Source organism: Lontra canadensis, unplaced genomic scaffold (assembly GCF_010015895.1).
Source record: "Lontra canadensis isolate GAN:19392208 unplaced genomic scaffold, GSC_riverotter_1.0 scaffold25, whole genome shotgun sequence".
NCBI classification, from domain to species: domain Eukaryota; kingdom Metazoa; phylum Chordata; class Mammalia; order Carnivora; family Mustelidae; genus Lontra; species Lontra canadensis.
The window spans coordinates 8,390,886-8,401,454 of NW_022631019.1; the positions used below are offsets into that span (position 1 = coordinate 8,390,886).

The following is a 10,569-nucleotide window of genomic DNA, read 5'->3' on the forward strand; positions in this document are numbered from 1 at the left end:
GAGACTCCAGGCGTTCAGGCTGAATTTCTCGGCCACGGGTACGTGCGGTTCTCTTCACCTCCAGCAGGCCGGGTTCCAAGCTAAAGAGCGGAGGGGGGTGTGGGGACTCTTGTCCGGCGTCTTCCAGCTTCACGGGACCACTGCCGGGCATGCCACACCCTAAGCCACACACCCGATGGTGCCCCACTAGTTTCCTGCTCCCCTAAACAGGCAGGCCCACCAATGACTCATGGGGGGACGAGGAGGGCACCACTGTCCAGTGTGGAATGGGGAGGCACGTGGGGCCAGGGCGACTCCTGGTGGAGCTGGAGATGCCTGTTTGTTCTCTCTCCCGGCCTGCAGTTGTGAGTGACAACATTCAGCTGGTGACAAGGAGACCAGCCTTCCAGGGTGAGTCGGGCTGTGGCACCTGTGACATGGGGAACATGGCCTAGGTCCTGAGCCCCCCACCCCCGCCCCGGGGACGAACAGCAAGGAGGCAGCCTCCCACCTCCTGAAGAGAGTTAGACACAGGGAAACAATCTGTCATTGGGTCAGGGCCAGGTGGCTGGCCCTTCTGCCTCGGACACCACCCCAAAAGCCTGGTGATGGAGGAAGACCCCACGGCTCAGGGTTTCAACCACACACAAACCGGTCATGGAAGTTTGAAAGAGATTTATTTAAAAACAGAACAAAAAAGAAGCTTTGGTATTTGAAAAGCCAACAATCATCGATCACTAGAAAGTTAAACACCTCCCGTAAAGCCCAGAAGTACAAAAGCACAGATCTCCACAGGCTCATGATGAGAGACAATGTGCAAACCCAGGGTGAGCCGGGACCCGCCCTCCGCACAGGCCGGGTGGGGTGGCGTGGGTCACAGGTCACCTCCGCCACTCACTGTCTCAAGTGGACGCCAAAGCCACCCCGCCAGATCTCAACAACAATAAATTAAAAATTCAGTCAAGAAAGAACACATTAAATTAGGAAGAGAACACAATTTTTCCTAGACACGTCTTTTCAAAAGGGGGTCTATGTCCTGGGACAGAAGAAAGGGGGTGGGGAAGCAGAAGGAGTGAGTTCAATTTCAAGTATTTTCCATCTAGGTTCATTTTATTGAGTCGAAAGCTTACAAAAAGTCCACTGGGCCTCCCCTCCCGCTCCCCGAGGCCGACTCCTGAACATCCACACGCGCTCTGCGTCACCGGTGTCCCCAACAAGGCACAAAAGGGTGGGTGCTCTCAAAGGCTCCCTGTTGGCGCAGCAGGACTGTCAGTGCTGGGCGTCTGGTGCAGACGGGGCTGAAAGCGGGGCTGTCGGCGCGCTCAGACACTGGGGTCCTCCTGTTCAATGAGCAAAACAGGTTGTTACTCTTCACCACCAACCTGGGGAGGCTACACGATTACCAGGGGGAGCAGAGGACGGAGACGACCCTGGTGGCCCCCCGCCCAGGCTCCGATCGGGCTCTGCAGCCACTCCTGGCCCAGGGACGTGCCACAGCCACCGTAGAGTCCATGGCCTGGACACCTCCGCGGGCCGGTGCGGTGTTCGCCGGGCTCTGGTCTGCCGTGGCCCAGCTGGTGCCGGAGGAAACGGAGGGCCGGGCGGGTAGCACCCCCAAATTAGGGGTTTGGCTTGCCCCCATCCTGGATCAGGTGGGGAACCGAAGGCGGATGGGTGTAGCCAGAGGCCCACCAAGCAGCAGCGGAAAGCAGCCTGCCTCCCTCAGAGGCTGTCAGCCCCTGTTCTCACCCGGCTCGGAAAGATTTTTCATGTGACTTTCCGTGTGTTCTTCAGGCTCAGAGCTCAGACCTGCCGCCCCCCCTTCCCCCACTCCTCGGGCTGACCTCTGCTGCTTCTCAGCCTGGCCTCGGGCCAGAAACGAGAAACCAGAAGGCACGGAGCCCTCTGTAGAGGTAATGAGGCATTTCTCCCGAGCTGGCGCAGGCTCCTTAACCACTGAGAGCACAGATCGAGAGCTCGTGTATCTCTCCACTCACCAGTCTGACAAGAGGGGAAAGAAAGGGAGGAAAGCCCAGCTCCCTCTGAGGGACTTTCTCCTGTGACTGCTAAGAATGGACACCCTTCTGTTCCCTCTCCCGGGAAATCCTGGCAGCGAGACAGCACAGAGGGCTGGCTGGCAGGGCAGACGAGGCGGCCTCCCCGAGGCTGTGCCTGATCCCCAAAACACATTTCAGCGGACAGTCCCACAGCGGCCGAGCTCAAAGTCACGGCTTCCTGGGGGCAAAGATGTTTCAGGAAACAGGGTGGGGAAGGATCGTGCCCCGCACTGACAAGATGACCCCCTTAGCTGAGGCACAGCGAGGGCAGTGAACGGGGCCCTCGGGGTGAAGATAGGGCTCCCCCACTGCAGCTTACATGGAGGCGTGGGTCAACGTAGGGGCTTGTTGCAATTCGTAAATGCTGCGATTTACTGGGGCCGGGAAGGGACTGTCCCTGGGAGGCCAGCAGACAGCTACCCACCACTGTCCTTCCTAGGGTCTCCAGTAGAAGTCACTTTCTGACATCCTCTCTAAACATACTCCTCTCTGTGTTGCGGGTGGAAGGTACCGGCTTAGAAGGGAACCCCAGGGGCACCTGAATGGCTCAGTTGGCTAAGCGTCTGCCTTCGGTTCAGGTCACAATCCTGGAGTCCTGGGATTGAGCCCCGCGTCAGGCTCCCTGCTCAGCAGAGAGCCTGCTTCTCCCTCTGCCTGCTGCTCCCCCTGCTTGTGCGCTCGCGCTCTCTCTCTCTCACTCTTGCGCTATCTCAAGTAAACAAATAAAATCTTCAAAAAGAAAAAAAGGAGGAGACCTAGTATGGCCCGGGCCCTCCCCTGTGCTGGCCTCCGGACAGAACACAAGGCCAGGGCCCCGGGCTCTGAGGACACAGGGGCTTTATACCTTACTCCTGAAGAGGGGCTTGGCCCCAGGCCCACAGTACTCGTTGTAGATGAGCTTGAAGAGGAAGAGGTGGAAGAGGGTGATGAGGGAGGCCACGCTGAACCAGAAGAGGAAGGGCAGCCCGGGGTCCTGCTGGGCCATGTGCTCATCGTGGGCCAAGATGGCCTTGAGGTGCAGCGTGTGGCGCAGGTCCTGCAGGTGCGTGAGGTCGGTGGAGATGTACAGCAGCGGCGTGATGGGCTGCGTCACCATGACCGGGAAGATGTGGCCCTGCGGCGCCGAGGTCAGCTCCACGGGCTCCTCCAGGCAGCCCGCCTCGCACGCGTAGACCTTGACGGGCTGGCCGCGCGACTCCACGGACACGTGCAGGTACGGCTTGCCCTCGGGGTCCGCGAGCACGGCCAGGTCGATGTGGTCGTTCTTGTAGCGGATGCCGTGCAGGGCGTAGCTGTTGTGCAGCACGTCGGGGTCGGCCTGGAACTGCAGGTGGTTCTCGGTGAACTGGAGGCCCCCGAAGCTGAGCACCATGCCCTGCAGGATGCCGGGGGCGCCGACCCGCACCAGCCCCTTGCAGCCGCGCTTCTGCAAGGTCAGCCTCCACAGGTCGGACAGCTGCAGGATCTGCGGGACGGAGGCCAGGTGGCCCGGCCACAGGTTCTCGGCGTGCATGGTGGCGTGGCCGCTGAAGCAGTGGTCTTCATAGTTGAGCGTCGACTCCATCTGGTCGCGCTCCCGGTGGCTCAGGCCGGGGCTGAGCAGGGGGGCCGGGGAGCAGGAGAGCATGTAGTACAGCGTCAGGTTCACAGTCAGGCCCGACGGGGTGTGGGCGTCCGTGATCTTCTTCATTTCCACACCTGTAATGCCACAGAGGGTGCACGGTTAAGGAGGAATGGTGTGGCCGGGAGGCCAAGGTCATGATGTGAAGAGCAGCAAGAGAAGGAAGCTCTGGCCTCCAGGAGGCACATGGCAGCTCCGGTCTCCCCCGAGGAGGAGACAAAGTCATTCAGTTAGACCCTGTAGGCCCGAAAACTAAAATCCTGTTCAAAGTGGAGCCTCCTGCCACCGCCCAGAAGAACACAGATGGGGCCAGGACGTGGCCAAAGTCAAGCCCTCTGCCTCCAGAACACAGTCATCAGCGCCTGCTCCTTGCTAACATCTCATTCTCCAGCCCTGTAGCTTTAAGTAACATCCGAACACCCGATCTCCCAAATCTGTATGAATTCTAGACTCAAACAGCTAGCTGCCCTTTGGGTGTCTCCATCCGGATGCCTGACAGACATTTTGAACCCGACATGGTCTGAACTCTTCTAGCCCCAAGGCAATCCTCCGCCAGACTATCTCTGGACACTTGCTCAAGCCTTCTCCACAAATTTAGGAGTCACTCTCAAATTCTCACGCCCCACACCCAGTCCATGCAAAGTCCTGCTGGCACCACCTCCAAAAGTTATCAGAAGCCATCCACTTCTGTCTCCACAGAGCGGCCACAGCTCTGGTCCCAGCCACCCTCCTCTTCTACCTGGGCTCCTGCAAAATCTTCATGTGGGGTCTCCGTGTCCCACTTTCATCCCCTTACAGTTGCACTCTGCACAGAGCAGCCAGAGGGAGCTTTAAAAATGTACAGCTGGGGGGTGTCTCTGCTTGTTTTCCATCCCACACGGAATCAAATTCACCATCCTCACCAAGGTCTACAAGGCCCTTCAGATCTGGCGATCCCTTCCCTCGCCTGCAACCTGCCGGCCACGCTGGCCTCTCGCCTGCAACCTGCCGGCCGCACTGGCCTCAACCACACCTGCTCCTGCCCGAGGGCCTCTGACCTGCTGGCTCCCTCCACATCATCACTCGGCTGCTTTCTTGCTATTCAAGTCTGAGCTAAGTGCTTCCTCCTTGGTGTCCCCGGCAACTGGAGCTAACCCCACTCTTCCCCTCACCCCGTCACCCTCCGTGTACTTTTAACTTTACCGAACTTTTTATTCCGAAAATTTCCCTTCCTTACTCATTCAGATTTTCACTTTTCTAGTATCATCTTCCTCCCATCCAGAATCTGAGCAAGCACTAGGAGAACAGGAACTTTGTTCTAATTCACTTCTATACCCCTCACATGGGGAGAACAGTCCCTGGCAAGATCCAATCAATTCTTGCTGAGTGGATTAAACACGCGTTGAGCAAGTAAGCGTAAGAATGGAGACAACAAGCACCCTGGTAACCAACATCTCTCTCATCTAGAATAGGATTTCCTTTACTGAAACAGTCAACGAGGGAAAGAAGTTCTCATTTGACCTGCCCATTCCAACCTGCTGGAGAATACGTTCCATTCCCTCCCAGTGGAAAGGTGCAGCCACTCTGGCCAAGGCACACTCCAGCCGAGTGGGAGTCCTGCCTTGGGGGCGCCTGGGGCATGTGACTCTTGATCACATGTGAGTTCAAGCCCCACATTAGGCACAGAGTTCACTTAAAAACAAAGAAAAAAGCCCATGCTGTCACCAGCCAGACTGTGGGAAACTGAGGAGAGAATCTGGGGACAGCCAGGCCTCTCTCTGCCTGTTGATTTATCCTTTAAAAACTGACCCCCACATCCATTCTCCGTATCAGTGCTCATCTACAAGAACAAGGAACAGTAAGACCTGTCTTTCACGCTCATTCTTTCATTAGAATCTCACATTAGACCACCCCATTACTCCCCTTCAGTGTCCCCTTCGTACACTTTAGCGGAGTATCTCCACGGTGGCCCGTGTACTCCCTGGTGTAAGGTGTGGACTGTGGGCCAGGAACTGGCCAGGCCTCACCTGGGCTGAAGAGCTGAGCCCAGAGGTGCTGGTGGTCCTGAAGGAGCTCAGCCGCGGGCATCTCCAAGAGCTCCAGCATTTCCTTTCGGGCCAAATCCTGGAGCACCTTGAGCTCCTTGGATGCTTTGCTTTTGAGCACCTGGGGGCTAATGGGGCCTGAAACATGCACCACCCACAACACTGTCTCGTCCAGCTGTGTCTTGGGAGCCACTTGGAGCCGGTTCACTAGCTTCTTGGCCGCCACCACCACCAGGTGCACCAGCCCCGTGGGAAAAGGCGGGGACCGGCCTGAGTAGAGGAGGAACTGATGATCTCCCACCTTCTCCAGGGTACTGGTGAAGGCTCTGGGGACCGGGCCGGCAGTGGGCCCCACAGTCTGCAGCGCGGCCACCCGCTCCGTGGGATTGTTGAGCTGGATGCGCTGCAGATAGACGTGGGGTCGGCCCCGGTGCGCCAGAAAGTCCTCTTGCAGAAGCACGCAGTCGCGGCCTGATCCTGTGACCAGGCCGGAGGCCGAGGCGGGCCCGGGGGCGGCGGCCGCAGGGCCAGGACCCGAGGTCCCAAGCTGCAGGCAACGCACTCTGCGCAGCAGCCCTTCACGTAGCAGCAGCACTGACTCTCCCGCTTCGGAGAGCGCACTGAGCGGGCGCAGCTGCACGAAGGGCACGAAGTCCGGCGCCACGGCGGGCTCTCGTTCTCCAGGAGTCACCCACAGCCGGTTGGCGCCCACGTCCAGTGCCAGGAAGCCGTTGGCCACCAGGGCCGGCACTCCAGGGCCCAGCGGAACAGCCTCGCCGCGCTCCCGCAGGCCGCGCCAGGAGCGGGTGGCCGCCTCCAGGCAGGCAGAGGGCTCAGCGGCGCCCGACTCGCCGCGGGACCAGGGCAGTAGGTGCAGGCCGCCCGCGGCCCGCCGCGCCCCGGAGCCGGCGAACCACAGAAGCAGCAGCAGGAGGCCGAGCAGGCAGAGTAGGCGGCGGGCCCAGCTGCTCGACAGGAGTCCCGGCAGCCCCTTAAGCCGCTGCTGCAGCCACATCGGGCCGCCAGGCGCGGCGCGGGGGCGGCCGCCGGGCCCGCCGCCCAGCCCACCCGCCCGGCCGCCCGCGCCTCACTCCCAGGCCCGGACCGCGGAGCCCACCCCTGCCCCTGCCGTAGCCGCCGCAGCAGCAGACACCGCCGCTTCCTCCTCCTTCTCTGTTTCCCCCGGCCGTCAAACAACGCCGGCCGTCAAGCGCCGCCGGGTGTTTTGCGACACGCAGGAAAGGAGGGGGCGGAGGGAAGAGGCAGGGGCGGGCCAGAGGGAAGGGGGCGGACCCACGGCCTGGACGCGGCGGGAGCCACCCGGGCGGGACGGTAGTATCTCGGACAGATAAAGCGCAGTCCCAGAGAGGGCTGGGGTCTGGGGTGGGGATTGGAAGCATCCAACTCACTTGCAGAAAAAAAAAGTACTGAGCCAGCCAAACTGAACACGTGTTGGGCCCAGTTTGCTACTGATGGATTCAACAGCCCTAAGAGTAAAAAAAAATAAAAAGGAGACTTTTCTGTAAAAATGACGATCCTCCCTGCAAAAAATATAGAGAAGAAAGGAGGAAAGGAAGGAAGGAACGGACGAACGAAGCAAGGTTGGAAAGAAAGAAAGAAAGAAAGAAAGAAAGAAAGAAAAGAAAAAGGAAAGAAAGAAAAGAAAGAAAGAAGAAAGAAAGAAAGAAAGAAAGAAAGAAAGAGGAAAGTAACAATTGTAAACTAGACTTTTTAGGAGATATTTTGTTGACAACTCTTCCAGACCTGTCTGGCTGCATGTTCAGCATATAGACACACAAATCCTGCCCAGGACTGTCCATTTCTCTACCACACCAAGTCGTCTTTTTGATGTCACCCTGAGTTTTAAATCATGAAATGACATGAGACACTAAAGTCTCATTATTTGAAAATGCTTTTAAATTGTGAATCATTGGTGAAAAAGAGAAATTTTGTTTTGTTTCTGGGGAAAAAATTCAATACGAGCACAGGGGCGGACAATGGAGCAATTGTTTCCGCTTTGGATTCAGGACATTCCAAAACCAGACAGTGCTTTTCAGTTGTTGAAAATTAAACAGTCATTTGAGGTGGCTTCCTGTGGGCTGTAAGCAGACACTGATTCGTTTACCGAGTTGGACTGCCAGCGTCCTTTGAGAAGGTACCTGTCCAGGTGATCTTTTTTTTTTTCCCCCAAGGTTATTATCAAAGCATAAACACAATTTTTTTTAAAGATTTTATTTATTTATTTGACAGAGAGATCACAAGTAGGCAGAGAGGCAGGCCAGAGAGAGAGAGAGGAGGAAGCAGGCTCCCCAAGGAGCAGAGATCCCGATGCGGGGCTCGATCCCAGGACCCTGGGATCATGACCTGAGCCGAAGGCAAAGGCTTAACCCACTGAGCCACCCAGGCGCCCCCATAAACACAATTTTTTAATAGTTTATTTTTTTTTAGTAATCTCTATACCCAATGTGGGGCATAAACTCACTAGCCCGACATCAAGAGTCACACACTGTTACCACAGAGCCATCCAGACACCCCTATAAACTTCTTAATTCCCACCTGGTTCACAAACCCTACAGAATATGTTCACGGAGGTGCAGGGATAAATGACCTACCATTAGAAAGACAGGCTCCATCCAACGCCCCCTTGGGAAGGCAGAAGTCCTTGGGTGGCACAGTGTGATGAGAACAAGGGACCAGGCTTGATTCTAACTATGAAATGGGGATGACGAGAGAATGTGCCTCTCGTGTTTTTGAGGAATAAATAAGTTCGTGCAGGCTAGGAATGCAAGGTGCATGACACACAGTGAATGTTCAGTAAATGTCAACCTACATAATTACATTCGCTCTTACAATCAACTGTGTAATAGACATACACCTTGGCCTACTTACGTGAATGTTCCAGGGGGAGCAATTCCTAGAAATAGGTTCCTGGGTCGAAAGGAAGCGTCATTATGTGCTCTTCACTCCCTTGCCACCCTACCTTCCACCCCAGGAGGGAATCACTGCCCAGAGTCAACAACAGAACCACAACAAAGGGCTCATGGGTGGCTCAGTCAGTTAAGAGGCTGCCTTCGGCTCGGGTCATGATCCCAGAGTCCTGGGATCGATTCCCGTATCCGGCTCCCCGCTCCATGGAGAGCCTGCTTCTCCCTCTCCCTCTGCCTGCCGTTCTGCCTACTTGTATTCTCTCTCTGTCAAATAACTAAATAAAATCTTTAAAAAAAAAAAAGGGTTAAAAAAAAAAAAGAACCACAACAAAGCCAGGGACCAAGAGTATGGAGGACCCTGGCATCAGGCTTTCTGGGTTTTGAATCTTGGCCTTACCCCTTGCTAGCAGGTCAGCTGACTTCCCTGGGCCTCAGTTTCTCCATCCATAAAGTGGGGATTATAAAACAGAGTAAGATTGCTCTCAGACTTCAGGGACAGGGGCATGTGATACAGTTAGCATACTGCCTGGCTGAAAATATCCATTCACCATTTTTACCTATTAAAAGCGCTAAGGAGGGGAAGGGTGACGTCTTCCCCTCTCCCAACCCCAGTTATTCTGTTCCTCTCCCTAGAAGCAATCGTCATTAATTTCCACTCACAGAAATTGTAGCATATAATATACACATGTATCTCCCTATTTTCACTTAATAGTGAGCAGCTTGGAAATCCCATCCTTATTGCTATTAAAGGGGCTAAGTGCCAGTGGGTCTGGCTGACGGATGTGAACAGGGAGGAGGAGGCTGAGGGCCTACTGGCAGCAGGGTGTGGCAGAGGCCAGCACCCTTCCCTGGCTCAGGCTCAGCAAAGGAAATGAATAAAAGAAGGAGAGTGAGAAAACCACCGCCACCGCTTGGCACCAGACAACTGGCTTCCGGGCCAGCAGTCCTCTCTGCACCTTCCCTGGGAAACCAGAGTCCTGCGCCTTTAACGGTTCACAACACGTGCAGCACGTACCAGCAGTAACATCTGGGCAGCAGCCACCTCTGGTTAAAGAGACAAACTCTCGTTCTGGATGAAGTTTGGACCAGGTTCAAGTTCCAGAAATCTGGCAAAAGGAACAGAAAAAAGATACGAAAGGAATGGAGGGCAGGCTTTGCCACGGTGAGTCCTTTCTCCAGGGAAAGCCAGCAGCCTCCTGGATTGATTGCCTCTCCTGAGTTACACTGACTCTGGGCACGACCACAGGAACCCCACAGCCCAGGGATTTTTTCTGTCCACAGGACCTGACCATAGAGGTTCTCCTTGGATCCCAGCAAATGGGGAGCTCAAGCGGGTTCTAAAGCTGCCTCCCTTACCGTGTCCCGCATCAACTGTGTGATGTCGAGCAGGTTGGTTCGCCTCTCTGGACCTCAGTTTCCTTATTTCACAGATAGGGGCAATACTGCCCAACTCACAGGGCTGCTATGAACACAGAATGAGAAAGAGCTTTGAAAATTGAGCCAGCCAACATACACGCTCATTCTCCGCCCCTCTGCTCATCCCTCCATTTCCTTCTGGAAGGATCTGGAATTTCAGTCTGCATCCTCCTGAATTCAAAAACATCCGGTGGATTCTGGCACCAATCCTGTCCCCAGCTGCAGAAACTCCCCACCCTGGGTCCCAGTTGGAAGACAGAAGACCTGGATTGCTCTCACGCCTCTTCACTTTACTTGCCTTATGACCTTGAGCTTGCTGCTGGGTCCATCAACCATCCGTACAGAGTAAATCTCTGTACGGTGAGATGATCTCCAACGTTCCCAGGGATTCTACCTATCTTCTAAAAATAACATATGTTGGTTTTGTTTGGATTGTACAAATAGGATATATTATTTGCAAAAAAAAATTGTAAAAACACTGAAAAATATAAGTAGGAAAATCAAACTACCAGGAAATAATATGTGCAATATATAATTATAGATGT

The 10,569-nt window shown here is 55.3% G+C and overlaps 1 protein-coding gene across 1 annotated transcript; it reads right to left on the reverse strand.

Moving 5' to 3' along the window:
- Positions 1-639: 639 nt before the first annotated feature.
- On the reverse strand, positions 640-6,804 carry KIAA2013 (KIAA2013 ortholog). Its single transcript, XM_032863427.1, has 3 exons — positions 5,664-6,804; positions 2,881-3,734; positions 640-1,319 (listed from the first exon to the last, which is right to left on the reverse strand). The coding sequence occupies exons 1-3, from the start codon at positions 6,694-6,696 to the stop codon at positions 1,302-1,304; spliced, it is 1,905 nt and encodes a 634-aa protein (XP_032719318.1). The 5' UTR covers positions 6,697-6,804; the 3' UTR covers positions 640-1,301.
- Positions 6,805-10,569: the final 3,765 nt, after the last annotated feature.